General features: G+C 37.3%; 2 protein-coding genes across 4 annotated transcripts; both read right to left on the bottom strand.

The window, feature by feature from the left end:
* Window positions 1–2374: 2374 nt before the first annotated feature.
* Window positions 2375–11597, bottom strand: cyld2 (cylindromatosis (turban tumor syndrome) 2). The gene is made up of 13 exons (XM_055184952.2): window positions 11096–11597; window positions 9927–10053; window positions 9314–9558; window positions 9055–9223; window positions 8080–8212; window positions 7882–7989; window positions 6609–6688; window positions 6242–6308; window positions 5471–5603; window positions 4922–5030; window positions 4702–4820; window positions 3906–4110; window positions 2375–3709 (listed from the first exon to the last, which is right to left on the bottom strand). Exons 1-13 carry the CDS (start codon window positions 11516–11518, stop codon window positions 3489–3491), a joined length of 2139 nt encoding a protein of 712 aa, XP_055040927.2. The 5' UTR covers window positions 11519–11597; the 3' UTR covers window positions 2375–3488.
* A 3498-nt stretch (window positions 11598–15095) lies between these two features.
* Window positions 15096–19365, bottom strand: tp53inp2a (tumor protein p53 inducible nuclear protein 2a). 3 transcript variants are annotated; one of them, XM_055184367.2, is made up of 4 exons: window positions 18906–19365; window positions 17770–17965; window positions 17424–17520; window positions 15096–15577 (listed from the first exon to the last, which is right to left on the bottom strand). In XM_055184367.2, exons 2-4 carry the CDS (start codon window positions 17891–17893, stop codon window positions 15322–15324), a joined length of 477 nt encoding a protein of 158 aa, XP_055040342.1. In that variant the 5' UTR covers window positions 17894–17965; window positions 18906–19365; the 3' UTR covers window positions 15096–15321. The 3 variants fall into 3 exon arrangements, with proteins under 3 accessions (XP_055040342.1, XP_055040340.1, XP_055040339.1); XM_055184365.2 differs by having other exon boundaries at window positions 17424–17523; window positions 17770–17953; window positions 18906–19350; XM_055184364.2 differs by having other exon boundaries at window positions 17424–17523; window positions 18906–19344.
* Window positions 19366–20498: the final 1133 nt, after the last annotated feature.

The raw sequence follows: 20498 nt of genomic DNA, 5'->3' as shown, positions 1-20498 counted from the left end.
TAAACAGTAAATACCCATATATGAGTAAGATAAAAAAAAAATAAAGAAACTGTTCCCTTGATTAACAAAATAATATACAGCTACAACATGGCTTTGGTCGCCTACATCAAAGACTTGATTTAAAAATAACAAATGTGTGTGTGTGTGTGCGTGCGTGCGTGCGTGTGCGTGCGTGTGTTGCTTTGTTTTCTTTATAGCCATAGTGTTCCAGTAGGCCATACATATTTACATACATAAATGTTTTGAATATAAAGGTGGACATTTGCATTTAGCTGCATGTTAATATGGTCTTTGTGTATTTAGCAACTATTATAATAACAATATAACAATATATTGGTGGCAAGCAGCATTTATGAGTTAAAGGTCAAAGACCATAAATTAAATTATTTGTAACAACTGGGCATAAAAGTTTAGCCTAGCCTAAATGCATGGCTGGCCTATATATAAAGCCCTACATATTGCATTTACATTACATTTACATTTATACATTTGGCAGAGGCTTTTATCCATTGCAACTTGCACTGCATAACAATGTATACTTTTAATCAGTTTTATATAAATTGTATTCCTGGGATCCATGACCTTTTGCGCTGCTAACACAGTGCTACCACACTGTTAGAAAAAAAGGTACAAAACTGTACCTTTTCTGTCACTGGGGCTGTACCCTCATAGGTTCATTTAAATACTTAAATATTAAAGGAAAAATATTCAGGGTTTCCACACCTTAGTTGACTTCAAATTCAAGGACCTTTCAAGGACTTTCCAGGTCCAATACATTAAATTTCCTGGACTAAATGTGGGGACAAGTGAGGGCAAGGTTACATTGTGTTACCTTTAAAGATACATTGATACAGTTCCCTTTCGAGGGAACTCGTGCTGCGTCACTGCGGTTACACTTTGGGGACGCCTCCAGGGGTAAGTGCATGTGTATATCAAATTCAACCAATGGTGAGGCTTAACAACAAAGACAGGGTGACGGGGGAGCCAGGAAGTATATCGCTATCTGAAATATCACCAAAGACGGTTTTACAGGGACGGACACAGGAAGTATGGCAAGGGAGACACAGCGTCTCGTTCCCTTCTCAGGGAACAACAGTTACATACTTAACCCTAGACATTTTCATTTGTCAAACACAACTATGCAAAAAAGCATTTTGGTATGAATCAACACTCGCAGAAGATATAAGCATTTAAAGCAAACAGTTAGCACGTGTGCTTAAAAAGTCTAGAATTTTTATGACATTATCTTACACTACACAGGGAATAATGTGGATTTTTTTTCACAAAAAACTTCTTGCATAAAATTTCAAGCACTTTCAATGACCTGTATCTATGTATATTTTCAAAAACTTCCCAGGGCCTTGAATTCCCCCCCCCAGATTCACAAACTTTCAAGGATTTCAAGGACGCATAGGAACCCTGAATATTTGGCATTTAATGTCATTTAATACTAGCTGTTGTTTTATACCTTATTTTTATTTTAAATTGTTTTATCTAATTTTGTTTCTCGTCTTTGTAAAGCACTTTGGTCAATTTTAAATTGTTTTTAAATGTGCTATTCAAATAAACTTGTATTGTATTGTATTGTATATTATACCTATTGTGAACCTTAAGGAAAAATCTTGTTTTTAGGAGTAATTTTAGGAGTACAAAACAGTTAACTGTACCTTTAAAGGTACACAATACACTTTCAGAAATAAAGGTACAAAAGCTGTCATTTGGACGGTACAAATACTTTTTAGGAACAAAGTTGTAGTTTTTGAAAGGGTACAGTCCCAGTGACAGCTTTTGTACCTTAATATCTGAGAGTGCAGTTAAGCTATATTGATTTATTATATTATATAATGTTATTATTCTAGTATTTTTGTTATACTTTTTTATTGCTTATTGTCACTAGGATTCGATTTGATGTTTATTTATAATTATACCACAGGTCTGTTGAATGCTGCATTCTGATTGGCTGAGAAATGTTCTATGGGTGTTGATTATTTTTCTGTAAACCGCACACCTAACTTTTCAAATGTCTTAAAAATAGGCACTAGAGCAATGTTTGTGGTAACCGTGGTATAAGCGGAATAATTGACGACGGGCCATTCAATTATTTGAAAATAATGCTTCGCGTCGTGCCGCATTACCACCTTGGTGTGCATTATTTTCTTATAATTCAATGGCCCGTCGTCAATTATTCCTTACTTATATTTTGAAATTGATCTATTTCGGATTATTTTTGTAATTTGGTGGGGTAATTTTCAAAAATCTTAATTTTTGTTTGTTTTGTTGTTTGTTATTACATTATATTATATAGGCCAATGCTTTCGATTTCCACTGGAGTGCATTCTATACTTGTTTTTATATATCAGAACTAGAATTGAGATTAAAATGGTGAAAAAGTTTTATCTCAGTCATCTCAACGTCCAACTTATATTTTTAACATTAGCTTTTTGTACCAAATAATTATCAAATTTCTTTGGATTAAAGCGTCTTGCATGACAATAAAGCTTATTTGAATCTCACTGTAAAAATATGACTGAGACAGTGCAAGTTAAGTAAGACTCTGCATAAAGCATGACATATAGTAGATGAGCCCTAGATTTATGTAATGGATATTATTCCGTTGTGACATTTAAAAAATAGTTTATTTGTGCACATCATTCTGTCACTTGATTCAACACATCTGACACTAACACTGTTATATGAAAGACAAACAAGTGACATCAGTGCAAATACATAAATATATACAGTAAATATTTTCTGTACAAATATAAACACAGATTAATAATCTCACAAGATTACATTTATAACTGTTTCAGTTAAAACTATATTTCCCCCTTAGCAAACATTTAAAATAGTTAATAAATGTACAGTGCCCTCCATAATATTGGGACAATATAGGCAAAATTGCTATTTTTGCTGTGGAGTCAAGAAAATGTCTAACAAAAAAAAAAGGCATTTTTCACCTTACATACACAATTTACACACATTTTATACTACTTTCTAATGTGACCATATTAAGACAACTTTCTGACAAGTGTTAAGTGATGAACTGTGTTCTGGTGCATTAATTGGTCACACATGAAAAGCAAAGAATGTGTAGTATTAGTTTAATCCATTGCTTCTGCTGTCTTGCTGAATCTTAGTCAGGAATCTTAGGTTGTAAGGTTGTTGTTCTTTATTGGTAAAGAATGTTTTATTTGTTAAAACATAATCAGATGTTAATAAAATGTAATATTCTGTACTTTGCCTCATATTCATGTCTTGTCTCCACAGCAAACAGAGCAATTTTGTCTTTACTTCCCCAATACTTATGAAGAGCACTGTACATCTCTGCCTGATAAAATTACAAAACACATAACTGGAACTTTTGTTTTGTGAAAATATTTTCCTTTACAAAATAAAAGTACAGTTTGTTAATACGAAGAGAACACAGTGTCCCAACAAAATATCAGTGTCCTTAATATGTGATGTTATGGCACAGCAGTCCAGAGATATTATACGGCTGTTATGGAAACATCTGTGCTCGTTGATGATTCTGGCAGTACATCTGTGCTCTGATACAGACACATGTATGAATCTTCCAGCAGTCTTTGCACCAGCTCAGTACAATGATTCAGATCTGTTGTGGCAAGCTCCTCTTCCGACTGGGAAAGGAAGTCTGCGACCTCAGGGCAAGCCCTAATGACTGGAATGTTGTACCCATTGTTATCGTCACCTAAAGATGAACGTACATTTGTGAGAGATTGGCTAAATACAAACACACAAGTCAAAGACAAACAGTATCTGGTTAAAGAATAAAGGAGGGATTAATAAAAGAGCGATTGTAACAAGAATACCACATGAAACCATTTAAAATATTTTTTTATTGTATTATATTACTTTATTTAATACATTTAAAAAAAATAACCTACCATATCGGTCAGCCATGCTGTCAAAGAATATCCAGGACCGTGGGTCTGGGCCGTATTTCACGAAAGACACAAAATGACTAGTGTTAATAGAGAGAACTGCAAAGAGCTCCAATGTGGTCCTCTGGACAGGTGCATCTGCTGGAAGATTATCAGGCACTGTAAGTTTGTGAGGAGTGTGTTTATGTCGGGAGGGATGAATATGAACCTGCAGAAAAAGCAAAAGTTAAAGAAAAATAAACAAGCACTGACATACAGATACAAAACTTATAGGAGCCACGCAGGCATTAAAGAAAACATTATATGAGACCTATTTAAGATGTAAAATAAGTCTTTGATGTCCCCAGATTGTGAAGTTTTAGCTCAAAATACCCCATAGATCATTTATTATAGCATGTTAAAATTCCCACTTTACAGGTTTGAGCAAAAATGTGCCATTTTTGGGTGTGTCCATTTAAATGCAAATGAGTTGATGCAATAGAAACACTGATCGCCAAAACAGTGGTTTGTTGAAATTGAAACAATTATTTTCTCTCTCTCTCTCTCTCTGCACCAAATGATGATGCTGTGGTTGGATAGTGCAGATGAAGGGGCATTATTATTGTGATAAGATGCTTGCAGAGAATGGTTTACAAAAACAAAGTTACTGGGTTGATCTTTTTCATGTTTTCTAGGTTGATAGAAGCACTGTGGATCCAATTATAGCACTTAAACATTGAAAAGGTCAGTTTTCATAATATGTCCCCTTTAATACATAGAATTATAGCAATACAATGTGCTAAACAAGTTGATATTATACCTGTGTGTTGCAGGTGGAGCAATACTGCTTGATTCTTCCTGGCTGAAGCTTATGGTCTGTCAAACACTGTGCACACTCATAGTCAGCTAAACAGCCACACAGAAAACATTCCCGGGGAGCTGTGGAAAAAATAATAGTTTGGGAAATATTGCAAAAACAACTGTTATAAGGATCAGATAAGTTCACTTATTCAAAATAAATGCATACTTGTTAAACTCACAACAATGCAATAAGTCTGTAATGTCTAGCTCTGTTGAGGGAACGATTTTAGAGAACATCTTGTAATTCTTTCCAAACCGTGGCATCTGAACTATAAGGCAAGATGGGATCTAAAATAAAAATAAGCAGAATAAATAATATATACTTTTGCATGGCAGTTAGCTACTAATGTAGTTATTGCACAAAGATGTAGATTATAATGCAGCACATCAGTACCAACTGTAATTTAACATTCAATGCATGAAAATAAGTACTGTAATTTTCTTTTTGTGCAACATGTGAAGCTCATTAACCACTTGTTTTTTGACCGCTCAAGCTTCCTGTGGATATGTGACTTGCTTATTTATACTACTATTATATTACACAGAGTAATTTAAGCCCTTGCACGTTTGCGTCTGTTAAACATGGACCATGATGCATCAATGAATTTGGTTAAATTACGCCTGTGGTGAGAATCAACATTTTTGCATCCAATAGCTTGTTATGCTAATGACTTTAACAATGCTTGACTTGTTAATTTAATTTACAGTAAACTATTAAATCAACAAACCTCTTCGAATTTGAGATCACTTGACACCAATGAGATCTCGAGAAGCTGCTGAACTGAAGGTACCACTCCGGCCTGACTCTTGTCTACAATTATCTGATGTGTAAAGGCATCTTGTGACAGTCCTGCACATGACCTGAAAGAGGAGATTTAAGTATTAAAGTCCAGAGCTCATCTATATGTAAACTGTCTATGCTGTGTCCACCAGTGGCGGTCGGTGACTTCTTTTTTCGAGGGCGCTCGATGCGAAGTTTGTCACAACATGTAGCCCGTCATGTGTGTGGTTTGTAATTTCAAAATGTGTGTTTTGCGCATCGAGAGATCCTATGTGCATCACGTGTCTTGTCAAAATAAGTGCCTGCTGCAGACGCGTCTAAAGAGTTTATGATAAAAGAGATGCTCGTGTTTGCCAGAGACTCGCATAATCTCATGTGTAATCAGAGTTTACTGTTAAGGGAGTGTCTTGCGTGTATTTTGTGAACGTGAGCATCTCTTTCATCATAAACGGTTTTGATGCGTGTGCAGCAGGCTCTTATTTTGACAAAACACATGATGCACATGGTTCACATGACACAACAAACACACATTTTAAAAACACAACAAACACACATGAAACTCCAAACACATATTTTGAATTTGCGCCCCTCGGATGAGCAGTCACGAGCCGCCACTGGTGTCAACATTAAAAAATTTACAAATTAAATTAGCTTAAATTGTGACACATTTGACATAAATAGACTTTTGAAAAATATTACATAAACATCTAAAACTAACCTGAATTTGAGCAATGGGTCTATGTGTAAAACATCCTTCAGTAGAATAGAAATGAACTCTTCTGGATCTGTAGGAAATAGCAGACAAATAGGTAATATTAGCGTTTTACATGAATATCAAATCAGGCTCACCAAAACCAGCAGTTTTTGTACTGTACCAGGTCAATACTACTATGTTTACAAATATAAGTATCACTTATCTATAATTTCCTGCAACATGCCAAGGCACATTGCCCAGAATTACACAATCATTACTGTGTGTTTGATTTGTTTTATTACTCATTTAAAACAATGTGAATCACAGTGGTACTATCTGAATAATTTTCTTTTAATAGATTAAAGGAAGAAGGAAGTTTAATAAGGAATACCTTTCTCCTCCGTGGCAAAAGATTTGCAGCCTAGCTGTTTTCGGAAGTTCATCACACTCTCTGCTGGAACAAAGCCAGACCTGCAGAGATAGTAAGAGGTTGTGCATAATGAAATATGATGTAATACTCTGATGACTATGAGCACACAAATTCTTCTGAAGTGTGTTTCCACAAGCTTCACAAATGAAAAGCACTTGCTTTTTCAAGAGATTGCATTACCATGTAATCTGATAAGATAACAAAGCATATTTGGTGTGGCGTCCGAGGGGAGGGATCCAAGGTCAAAATTTTAGCCCAAGCCGAAAGACCCCCCCCCCCCCCCAAGTGGAATAGATACCAGCTAGGCACACGGTTTCATGATGTTGCCATATTGCAACACTAAAATGTGTTATTTTCAAATGTCTGTGTATACAAACAACAACTATTCAACTAGACACAAAACATTTTATTTTTAAGAAACATACAACATGTATGTCAGTTAAAAAATGAGGTAATATGTATTAAATACAAACATCAATTCAATTATACGTCTTAATGATTTAATATATTTAGTGTAAACACAGCACATACCTTGAAAACGTTATTACAGAAAATTTTAGTGGCTTTGACACCTTCACTCGGCGCAAAACTGTCATGGGACAGAGGTCAGGGCAGGGGCGGCTCGGGACTGCTCTTCCGAGGGGCGAAAATTCAAAATATGTGTTCGGAGTGTCATGTGTGTTGCTCGTGTTTTTAAAATATTTGTTTGTTGTGTCATGTGAACCATGTGCATCACGTGTTTTGTTAAAATAAATGCGTGCTGCACACGCGTCAAAACCATTTATGATAAAAGAGACGCTCACGTTCACAAAATACACTCAAGACACTCCCTTAACAATAAACTCTGATTACGCATGAGATTATGCGAGTATCTGGCAAACACGACCGTCTCTTTTATCATAAACCCTTTAGACACGTCTGCAGCAGGCACTTATTTTGACAAGACACGTGATGCACATAGTATCATTCGACGTGCAGAACACATATTTTGAAATTACAAACCATGACGAGCTACATACATGTTGTGACGAACTTTGCATTGGCAAAATCACCGGCCGGCGCTGGGTAAGTGGCGGCTATACAGACCTCTTCAGAGTGATTGGTTGAATTATGTAACCATGCTACTCTCAAACTTCATTGAATAAACATTTAGTACTGTGAAAACAATGTGATGTACTATCGCACATACATTACGTTTGAGGTCATAGGTTGAAATTTAATAGAAAAGTTTTACCTGCGTAAAGGGTTTACAATATCACGTCTTAAACAGTGTGAAATGCCTTCCTCGCTGTCCGCTGTGCTGTTGAAAACTCTGTCAAATGTGATGGACGATGTAAACAGGCTAAAAGCAGAGAACAAAGTGTGAAATAATATATAAGCACAGGAAGTTACATGAACACTACTTACATAAGTTTCTTGTTGAAGCTCTTACCTGAAGAGAGTAGCATCTAGATAACAGGAGTTAAAGTGACCTTGGATTCCCCTCATTCTGCCTACCAGACGTGACAAAACCTCTGGTTCACTAACAGGAGGAACATGAGGAACCTCGTCAGAGTCCTCCAGGACTGTGACCAAAAGGAAAAATACTTTTTAAGATAAAGCATCTACATGTTCTTCTATAGGTGGAACAACTAAGTTAAAGGGACATTCCTTTTTTTTTTTAAATATGCTCATTTTCCAGCTCCCCTAGAGTTAAACATTTGATTTTTATCGTTTGGGAATCCATTCAGCTGATCTCTGGGTCTGGCACTAGCACTTTTAGCATAGCTAGCACAATCCATTGAATCTGATTAGACCATTAGCATCGCGCTAAAAAATAACCAAAGGGTTTCGATTTTTTCCCTATTTAAAACTTGACCCTTCTGTAGTTACATCATGTACTGAGACAGATGTTAAATTAAAAGCTGCGATTTTCTAGGCAGATATGGTTATATCTATATATATATGGTCTGCCTAGACAATCGCAACTTTTAATTTTCCGTCGGTCTTAGTACACGGTGTAACTACAGAAGAGTCAAGCTTTAAATAGGAAAAATGTAGAAACTCTTTGGCTATTTTTTAGCGCAATGCTAATGGTCTAATCAGATTCAATGGATTGTGCTAAGCTATGCTACAAGTGCTTGCGCCAGATCCGGAGATCAGCTGAATGGATTCCAAAACGGTAAGAATCAAAATAGCTGTTATGTAACAAGTTTTCCAAACTTCCATCATCTGACAAACAGATCTATGGTTAAAACCAATTGCCGCTGCATTCAGACGTTTAAATGCACAAAACAATGTCTAGTCTACAAAAAACGTATTCATGCATAGGAAACATGATTTCATATTTAAAAATTACATTTCCTTTTAATGGATACTTCAAAAAATAAATAGAAAATTTATAGCAGGCTGTAGTGTAGAGTCTTACCTGATGGAGTCTCTGGTGGTTCTGGGATCTCCTTTGAAGCCAAACTGAACTGTAATCTACTATCTGGTTTGCACTGGGTCAATGGCACAAATAGGGCTGTGTTTTCTTTACAGGTAAAATACCGCTTGCTACCAAACATACCATCTGAACCAGATATAAACTCATTGTCCTGTAAGGAGATGTTAAAAAAGGAAATATTATGCACATCACAAGACATGCAGATACCATGATGTGACAATAAACTTGACTGGCAGCTTACCAGCTCAAGTCCTGCCCAGCAATCTTTCTTTCCTTCTGGAACGCCAATCCACCTGATCACTCCATATACGGTTGTGCTACTATCAGATATAACCTCTACCATGGATCCCACCCCCATAGAAAATTCAGAGGGTGGGATTGAGGTCTGAATGGCGTTGGACATATCCTGCTCATGTAGTATACTTTCTTTTTTCATGGTGAGAGCTGGCATAGAATTAATGTGAGTCACAGCTTTCCTGTTCAAATCTAAAAGAAAAATAAATTCATGATATGATGCATCACCTGAGCTACTATGGCCGGAGTGTTGATATTTTCACATAACTTCATTCCTGAGTCATTTGCATAATCCCCTTAAGTCTTAAGTTCTGCCTTAAAGCATGCTGAGAAGTTCGAGCTATGAATTGTTCACAATGTTTTGAGACTGCATTCTATAATTCCTAAGACAGTATTTCCAATTTAAGATAGCAATCTTTCATGCAGTCTATTCACAGGATTTTACCTTACCTACAAAACACAAACAGCTCAGGGCAAGAAAACTGAAACCTTCTCTTTGAATGTTTTGGGGGTTTAAAATACAAACAAAAAAAAAACAAACAAAAAAATGAGTTACTGACCCACAGCAGTGTTGAGTCTCAGTGGTTGCCTGTTGTTTAAATGTGAGGGAACCACTTGAACAATGTCTGCAGCACTAAACAAGGGCAGAGAGACAGTCTTCTTGGTCAAAATATCTTGCTCAGTGTCCTAGGGAAAATTCAGGATGCCAAGAAATTAAAACTTAAAAAGGATATTCAGATTATATATGCATGAGGCAGATGCTTTTATCCAAAGTGACATGCAGTGCATTCAAGCTATACATGTGAGCGTGTTTTCTTGGATTCGAACCCATGACCTTCTGAACTGTTAACACAATGGTCTACCTAATTTACACATTACACAGCAATTGAAAGTCAATTCAGTCTGTGATAAATAGGAAAATGTTTATGTGTCAAGCATTTCAACTAAGTTATTTGAAATAACACAATGCACATTTGCACAATATGCAACAATTAGCCTACTTAAGAAAGAATTGACAACGGGCCGTTGAATTATTCGAAAATAATGCACACCCAAGGTGGTTACACCGCGAATGTGCATTATTTTGAAATAATTCAAGTCAATTATTCTGCTTATACCACGGTTACCAAAGACATTGCCAAGACATTGCTCTGGTGTTTATTTTAAGACATGGTCATGTGTGCGTTTATCGAAAAATAATAAGGCTTGTTCGACTTCATGCGGCGCCGCAAGAACCGACAACAGCATGATGTCAAAGTGCCGCGAGATTGATTCAATAAATCATATTTCGTCTCGCTCTCGCGATACTTTGGCGTCATACGGCTGTTGATTCATGCGGCGTTAAAAGAATCGACAGCCGGATGACATCAAAGTACCGCGAGAGCAATTCGCAAAATCATACGGAGGAGTCTGCTTTTATATAGCTCTCGCGGAACTTTGGCGTCATCCGGCTGTCGGTTCTTGAGGAACCGCATGAAGTCAAACAAGCCTAATGCATACCCGTCAAACAATTTTCAACCAATCAGAATAAAGCATTCAACAACCCCGTGGTACAATTTACAACAATTAGGTCTAATAAAATAATAATTACTAAATTACAAGTTTTTTAGAATTCTACGTTTCTTTTATTTCACATAAAAAATGTTAAAATAAAAAATGCTGAATAAAACGTATTGGGTCTCGACACAGACCCAACTAAAAGTTGGCACCAACATCTGCCTTTCCTCACCATTAATTCCAATTCAAATCCCAGCATATTTAAGTCTCCTGCCTTATCGCTCTTTCCGATTTGCATCAATTTTTTGACCAGGCACGGCTGAAAGTCCCTCTTATGTTTAACCACGACAAGATCATCGTAAGCGAGTTGACAGATCGCCTTGAAGAGCTGAAGATGACATAGGAGGTCGAGTCTCCTGTTGGCGGGAGAAACGAACAGAAGAAGCTGAGCCTGATGGCGTGACAGCGGGTGTGTGTCCCACTTCTTCACCCTGGCATTACTCTTTAAACTACCACTGCCTCTATAAACCACTCCAGTGAGATATCCATCGGGTGTCTCTGCATCCACACGGCCGATACAACCTTTGCTTAAGCCTTTCTTGTTTCTTTTTACTACAATAAAGTAGCTTTTGTTTAAGTCTTCGTTCAGTTCCATGTTAAGAACTGAATGTCTAATCCACGCGCAGTTCTTATTAAATGACAACAGTAGGGCTGATATGAGTTTATCTATGCAGTGGCTGTGACGTCACGCGCATTCCACAGCTGAAGGAAATCATATGATAAAAGCTCCTGTAGTTCAGCTGGTTTGCATTGTTTGCATTGCAACGAGAGTGCACTGTAAGTAGCTTGAGAGTTCACTGTAAGTTGCTTTGCCAGATACATATATACATGTGAAATTGCATGTTTAAAGAGTTTATTAGTAGGCATTGTTTGGTTTATTATATAGGAAGTCACTAAAATAAAAATGCAGAAAATAAACTAGACAATAAAACAGAACTTTTCAGTAAAATGCATTTAGTTTCCTTGTAGGTGCACACCTGCAGATACATTTGGGAGTGTTTTAATTATACATAGGGAACTTCCTACATACATAGGCAACATTCAGAATGTTAACACTATGCACATGAAGGGGGAAAATTACCGATTTCTCAGACATATGCCCCTACAAGTCTGTATAATGTCTCTTAAATTGCTTATTGTGGGTGTTTTTGTACTTTTGTACACCTGATCCCAAGTCTTAGTGTCTAACTTGATGAGTTTGTCTTGTAACTAATTATTTTCCTTGTCAAATAGACTGATGAATGCTAGCCGGTGACACCTTCCTCTAGGGGAAATGAAAGATGTGAGTGCACCCAGCTATACATCTAGATGCACGTACGCACGTACCTCATATACAGTGAGGAAAATAAGTATTTGAAGTATTTTGCAAGTTCTCCCACTTAGAAATCATGGAGGGGTCTGAAATTGTCATCCACTCTGAGAGACATAATCTAGAAAAAAATCAAGAAATTACAATGTATGATTTTTTTTTAACTATTTATTTGTATGATACAGTAGCTGTATGATAAAGTATTTGAACACCTGAGAAAGTCAATGTTAATATTTGGTAAAGTAGCCTTTGTTTGCAATTTCCTGTAGTTTTTCACCAGGTTTGCACACACTGCAGGAGGGATTTTGGCCCACTCCTCTACACAGATCTTCTCTAGATCAGTCAGGTTTCTGGCCTGTCGCTGAGAAACATAGAGTTTGAGCTCTCTCCAAAGATTCTTATTGGGTTTAGGTCTGGAGACTGGCTAGGCCCCACGCCAGAACCTTGATATGCTTCTTACAGAGCCACTCCTTGCTTATCCTGGCTGTGTGTTTCAGGTCTTTGTCATGTTGGAAGACCCAGCCTCGACCCATCTTCAATGCTCTAACTGACGGAAGGAGGTTGTTCCCCAAAATCTCGCAATACATGGCCCCGGTCATCCTCTCCTTAATACAGTGCAGTCGCCCTGTCCCATGTGCAGAAACACCCCGCCCCCAAATCATGATGCTACCACCTCCATGCTTCACAGTAGGGATGGTGTTCTTGGGAAGGTCATTTTTCTTCCTCCAAACATGTTTAGTGGAATTATGACCAAAAAGCTCCTTTGGATCATCCAAATTGTCAGTGGCAAACTTAAGACGGGCCTGGACATGTGCTGGTTTAAGCAGGGGAACCTTCCATGCCATGCATGATTTCAGACCATGACGTCTTAGTGTATTACCAACAGTAACCTTGGAAATGGTGGTCCAAGCTCTTTTCAGGTCATTGACCAGCTCCTCCCGTGTAGTTCTGGGCTGATTTCTCACCTTTCTTAGGATCATTGAGACCCCACGAGGTGAGATATTGTATGGAGCCCCAGTCCGAGGGAGATTGACAGTCATGTTTAGCTTCTTCCATTTTCTAATGATTGCTCTAACAGTGGACCTTTTTTCACCAAGCTGCTTGGCAATTTCCCCGTAGCCCTTTCCAGCCTTGAGGAGGTGTACAATTTTGTTTCTAATGTCTTTGGACAGCTCTTTGTTCTTGGCCATGTTAGTAGTTGGACTCTTACTGATTGTATGGGGTGGACAGGTGTCTTTATGCAGCTAACGACCTCAGTTGCATCTAATTTATGATAATAAATGGAGTGGAGGTGGACATTTTAAAGGCGGACTAACAGGTCTTTGAGGGTCAGAATTCTAGCTGATAGACAGGTGTTCAAATACTTATTTGGAGCTGTATCATACGAATAAATAGTTAAAAAAATCATATGTTGTGATTTCTGGATTTTTTTTAGATTACACAGTGGACATGCACCTACGATGACAATTTCAGACCCCTCCATGATTTTTAAGTGGGAGAACTTGCAAAATAGCAGGGTGTTCAAATACTTATTTTCCTCACTGTATGTAGAAGTCAACAACAACAAAAAAATCATGGGGCCATTGAGATTGCCTTTCAATAACATCTTTATGTATAAATCAGTTTATAAATGGTAGGAACCCAAGGGGGGGAATAATTAGATGTATGAATGAACACATACTGCTGTAAATATCTTCAATTGCAAATTAATAAAAATGACATTTTAATAGGGTGCAGCTTACTCAGCACCTCATCATCTGTCATAAGACAACATGAGACGGATTAGGTCATGCAGTAAATTTTTTCCTTATCTACTTCATGAGCTGATAAAAAAGAAAAGGAGCTAGATAACTATGCATGCCGCGTCGCATTGTTAGAAATAAGCTAGGGTTTATCTCGCAACTGATGATCAGTTGATGTCTAAACATTTTGTTAAAGCAGGATGATGGTCACTAGACTTGCGTGACAGCAAGATTATGTAACTGGTGAGGATGACCTTTACAAAATATCACAGTGTATTAGGTTTTAAACAATAAAAATAAAATTACTTTGGTTGCAATAAATGTATAGGTTCAGATCAGTGATATATGCTGTTGCCACATCAACTTGGTCTGTTATGGTTTTGATTATGGTTTAGATGCATGCATGTTTCCTGTTTATTTCCTGTTAACTCCCATTCTTTGACATCTGTGATGTTTATGCTCCAGGGCTCTCATGTATTCACCAAGAAACAAAGAATCATATAAAATGAACCAATGACCTGCCAGCCTTCTCTATGTCTGAAATAATTCAACGTGATAATAATAAGCATCGAAACAGCATCTAGCAAAGCATTTAGTTTATGTTTCACAATTATTTTATTCAATAATTTAATTCATTTACCACTTTTTATTTATGTTTTAGTAGTAATTTACAATTAAGTAAATCAAACCGAATTGCAGTATGTCTAACACAAGATAAAGTACCACTTCCAAGACTAGAATACACTAATCCCAGTGTCCCTCTAGTGGTCTTTATAGTGCACTACAGGTGCCATCCTTCATTCCATCTTGTTTGTATTTTTTTGCCCTTCCTATTGCTTTGAGGTATGATCAATAATTACCTTACATTTACATTTAGCTGATGCTTTTATCCAAAGCAAGTAACATTTGCCATTCAATCTACATTATTATCAATATGTGTGTTGCCTAGGATTCGAACCCATGACGGTGTATGATCACATGCTACAGGTTGAAAACAGGTAACAAAATGTGACTAGCAAAACCTTGTCACAAAAGAAAGCGAAATATAATGTATAACATTACCCAATAATACTAAAACACAACACACTGTTTCACCATTAAAACAACAGAAAACACAAGCATTCAAGAGTCCTTCTTTTATTTTTATTGCTGCATGACAGTCTCTGTGTAGTGCAGTATAGTAGGTAAAAGACTTTCAAGTGGCCAACCAAACTTGGAAGACATTTTTAGCTGCCATTTGATTCATTATACTCTACGTAGTAAATAATAAAAACAGTTGCTTGGTGCTTGCATGTTTTTATTAAATGCACTATCAAGTGTCATGTTGACTTGTGCTTTCTCTGCATCTTAGTGTTTGAGGCTGCGATGGCCAGGCTGGTGCAGAATCACACGGCGTATGCGAGAGTTGTGTTGAGGAAGACGCTGACGGACGTGGTTTTGTCGCTGAATGCAGTTGCGGCCAAGACTGTGGCGGTTGGCTCGTGCCTGAGCCCGCTGTAACCTGCCCACCTGGGTCACTTTGATAAGAGCGCCAGCCTGCGAGGCAAACCTCTGAGATGCCCGCCCAGTGCTTCTAGGAACAGGAACTTCAGGCTCTACAATGCTGTGGAAAAAGCAAACCCGTAAGTGTTAAACATTCACATAAGCCAATCAGATCGTTAAAATATGTCCGGTTTAGGCCCGGTTTACACCTGTATCATTTGTAATCTGATCAAAAGTAATCAAACAAGACAAAATAAGGTTATGTGTCTCAAATGCAGCTTGTAATTGGATGTTGAGGGTGCATATATTACTCACCATATCATGCATGTTGAAACAGCACACTGTTGCTTCATTAAATACTTAAAGGTGCCAAAGAATGCATTAAAATAAATTGTTCTTTGATATTTACATTTAACTTTAACTTTATTAAGTGCAAAAATTATCCAGAAACGTTAACGCCCTATTTGGAAGAGTCATGAATAATAATGTTGAGCTCTGCTCGGAGGCTCATGCCAGTAGCTCACATTAGTACAGGGCCGGCGTCAAGGGGGGGCATTTGCGGGCCGTGCCCCCCCAAACAGGTTGTTGTGCCCCCCTACACAGTTTTTTATTAATTTAATATATATCAAGAATAATTAAAATAAATGAAACATTGAATGTTTCATGACTTTTAATGAAATCAAATATAGTTGATATATGTTTTCTTTAATTAAATAGACCAGTTTCTCTGATTGGTTGTATTGCGACATCTCATGCGTCTTTACATCTTTAGCATATTTGTGACTTGATACTAGCAATGTGTCATTTTATGGATTGTGTAAAATATGGATATTAGAACATTTAGAACGAACCAGCATCGCCTGCTTCATCTGACTTAATGCAAACACCGAATCGCTCAAACTCAGAGATTAGAGGTCGAGGTGGAATTTTCAAATCTACAGGACACTGTTTTAAGGAAGTTTAATGTTCGTACACGCCGGCTTCAGCTTTTTTAAAGGTAAGTTAGCGTTGTTTTAATTTACATAAGCTTAAATGTGAAGTGTGTACAGACCGTTAACAGCATTGCAACGTGATTATGGTAAGCGGCTTTTACTAAGGACGCGGTGGGCACTGCGCTTGTGCAAAAGTCTTAGGCATCATCACCAGCTTTGTTGTTTTAGCAAAGTTTTAATGTCCATCCATATTAATTTTTTGCTCTTTTTTAAAGATACAAACAGAAAATACAAGAAATATGTACACAAAATTTAAAACAAAACAAATTTTCAGAACTAAAAGTCTTCTTCAGGCATCAGTCAGTATTTAGTGTGACCTCTCTTGGCATAAAACACATCTTTAGCTTTTTTGAGGAGACTGAAGTCCTGATTCTGAAGTCATTCGATTAGAATTAGAAATTAGGATTTAATTTCATTTAGGTTTAAAGGCGGAGTCCACGACGCGTTGGAAAGGGAGACGGGCCGACTACCAAAACACACTTATAGCCAATCAAATCAAATCAAATGCCCGGTTGCGTATGAGTGGGGTGGGTCTATCAACAGAAGGTCCAGATTCTATTGGGGTAGGGGCGTGTTTGTTTAGGTGATTTCAAATATCAACATTGGCTTTCAAACATCATGGACTCCGCCTTTAAGAGATCCTGTAGCTGCCTGCTATTGCTCAAGAGGAATGGGAGTTAACCCAAATACTTGACACTTCAGCTTATAATTTTATACTGTTTTTAATACTACATACACATTTCCTGTATTTTCTGGTTGTATTCTAATAAAGAGACTGAGAAACAATTATATTTGATCAATATACAATTGCAAAAAACAACAAATCTAATGGTAGCATGGTGGCCTAAGACTTTTGCAAAGTACTGTATATAGCGATTTTCTCTTACATCTTCTTCTTAAATTTGTATGTTTTTATTTTTTGTTGTTATTAATGAGTGATGTTTATCTGAGCAGATTTATAGGTAAAATTTTCACCTTCCATCATTGTCCAAAACGGCAGCACATTTCTCTGTGTTTGACAGACTTTCTATAACGTTGGTTGGTCCATCGCTGGGCTCTGAAAATGTCTCTTCTTCTGGTAAAGAAAAGGTTAGAGTTAACATATATTGTGACCATTTAGTAACTCAAGAGATATGGGAATGATTCAAAATATGCAGTTAACAGACACATTACATTCAAATTACATAACTCTATAATTGACATGTATATGTATATTAAAAGCTATAATAAACCATGCCATAACATTTCATTTACTTAAAAACTATATATTATCTAAAATGTACTTCAGGCTGTTTCTTCATATCACAGGATATGCACTGACCAGATGCGCTGACCAGGAGCCAGCCCTCCTCATCTACCTCTGGAGATCCTGGCTTTGGTAGAGTTGCTTCCTGAGATGTTTCAGTCACACTTCCAAAGATCAGATTTGTGAGCCGTTGAAACATTGTTATACGTGTGATTGATGATGCACTGCTTGTTTGGTAGTACCGCACTTGTCACTGAGGCTTCAGCCCAACCTTTGGTAGAAGGGAAATGGGACAGAAATGTAAACAGATTAAATATAGTCCATGTTAAAAAAAATCCCACTAACCAGGGCTTGATTAAAATCCACACAAGGCAAGATCGGACTGAGAGCTATTTTTAACTTTTTATAAGTTGTATTGAGGTCAGTCTTCTACAAAGCACTTGTGTGTCAGACACACTCATACTGATCAGAGCAACTTTTTCAGCCTTGGCAACCAAATAGGATTTAAAGTAAGAAAAACCCTTCATACAAACTTCCATTCAAAGCATTCTGTGTTTATAAAGCCATCAGTGTTAGATGGTACTTGATAACAATTCAGGTTGCCATGTAGATGCTCACACATTTACATGTATTCAGTTAATGCATTAAATTGAATTGGGGGTGTGCATTGTTGGACCCCTGCTCCATTGTTACCACCCATCTGTCGTTTTCCAGCTGGGTGTGCCATTAAACAATACCAACATTTATCACAAAAAAAAAAACACAGCATCCCCGTTACATAAAACTGAATTTGATTTGAATGGTTATTATGCATAGTTCATTATTCAACATTTATCAAAGCTCTGTTCTGGATGACTTTTGGGCATTTGTTCTGCCCTTTTATCGTGAATACCAATCGTCATTACTGGAGGCAAACACACAGTCGACCGATTCGTCAGTTTATGCAATATGCTTACACATACACACAGATATTACAACAAAACGTCTAGATAAAGAAAGTACAAAACATGCTGTAAAACATGATCTCTGCATCACTACATCATGATAGACGGTTAAACAAAAATAACGAAGGTTATTATTATGAGATGTGCAAGAAAGCAATTTTTTCTCGCATGGTTAACGTCTAAAACATAAGGTAAAATTTTGATTAAAGACGTTATCAAAAAAACATATATATTATATTGAAGCATTCGAATCGTAAAACATACTACCTGCTTGTGTTTACCCAGCAACCGATTTTCCGTCGATTAAATCCTCACAAATAAAAATTTGGGAGCGTATATCGTGTTATGTGACTGGGTTCAGCCCAAAATATGCGTGTTTTTCTTTTTTGTTTTCATAAATTTTCCAACAGATTTTAAGATAGCGCAGTACAGCTCGCAACAAACAGCTGATAATAAAAACAACACTGCAAGCTACGTGGCACGCCCATTTGAGAATGTATGTCCAATAAGATTTGTACACAAACCGAGAGGCGGAGCCAGAATTGAACGCGGTGCGTCATCCAAATCTGAACTAGGAACGGTTTATAACACTGAACTGCACTACGGATTGGTCGGCCGCAAGTACCGCTGATTCCAGATCAGTAATGGAGGCAGGGAGTTGGACAAATCTAATGGGCGTGTAGGAGAATTTAAAAACTGCAGTAGCAACGGACTGTTATAAATACACAAGGGAGACATTTTAATGGGGAACAATTTGTGGCTTTTGTTTGAGGAGAGTGAAAAGTAACATTTTTAACACATCGTACGAAAACGTTTTTATATTAGATACTTGTTTGCAAATTTACAGTAGGAAAAAGAGTCGATTACTGGTATCCATCTGCTTTTAAATTAAATTAATTTTATTAAACCCCCTTGCTAAAACTAAGCTGGTGTATGTGGTGTAAAGGAGGGTTGGCCACTTTATAGCTGGTCAAGTTGGATACCTGCTAAAACCAAATTGACCATGCTGGAAGCTTGGCTAGGGTGGTTGGCTGGTCTTAGCTGGTTTAAGATCGAAGTAGCTGGTTTAGCTGGTCCTTCCAACCTAGCAAAGTTGGTCTTTGAGCCTGGTTAAGCTGGTGGGTCAGCTGGTTTAAAATGGTTTCTCTACTGCATTGGTTCTCCAACTGGGGGCCGCGAGAGGGTGCTAGGGGAGCCCCAGTTTTATGTCATTTTATAAAATAAATTAATTTATCATGAATTCTGTGCAATTAAACCTAAAAAAATAAGACTACTAACCAAAAGCACTTCGTATCATTTAATATGTTTTGTTGAATTAAAAGTTGAGTTTTAGAAAGTTTCTTGTCATAAATTTTCTTTGGGGGGGCCACGAAGGAATATGCGTCGTACACAAGGGGGGCCGCACGCTGAAAAAGTTTGAGAACCACTGCTCTATTTTAACAGAGAAAGTAGGTGTATATGAGATCATTTTAAGAGAAAACCAACTTGACCTTGCTGGAAGCTTGGCTAGGGTGGTTGGCTGGTCTTAGCTGGTTAAAGATGGAAGTAGCTGGTTTAAGCTGGTCCTTCCAACCTAGTAACTTTGGTCTTTGAGCCTGGTTAACCTGGTAGGTCAGCTGGTTTAAGATGGTTTCTCTGTTGTAACAGAGACAGTATGAATATGAGATCATTTTAAGAGACCTGCTACATAAGGGTGTAGTTTTTGTTGGGAAAATATTTTATGTTAAAGGGATAGTTCACCCAAAAATGAAAATTCTGTTATCGTTTACTCACTCTCATGTTGTTTTAAATCTGTATGAATTTCGTTGTTATGATGAACACAAAGGAAGTAATTTTGAGAAATGTTTGTAACCAAACCAT

The sequence above is a fragment of the Misgurnus anguillicaudatus genome, chromosome 14 (genome assembly GCF_027580225.2).
Source record: "Misgurnus anguillicaudatus chromosome 14, ASM2758022v2, whole genome shotgun sequence".
In the NCBI taxonomy this organism is placed as follows: Eukaryota; Metazoa; Chordata; class Actinopteri; order Cypriniformes; family Cobitidae; genus Misgurnus; species Misgurnus anguillicaudatus.
The sequence above is the reverse complement of the archived record's forward strand: the minus strand, read 5'-3'. Positions and strand labels throughout refer to the sequence as shown.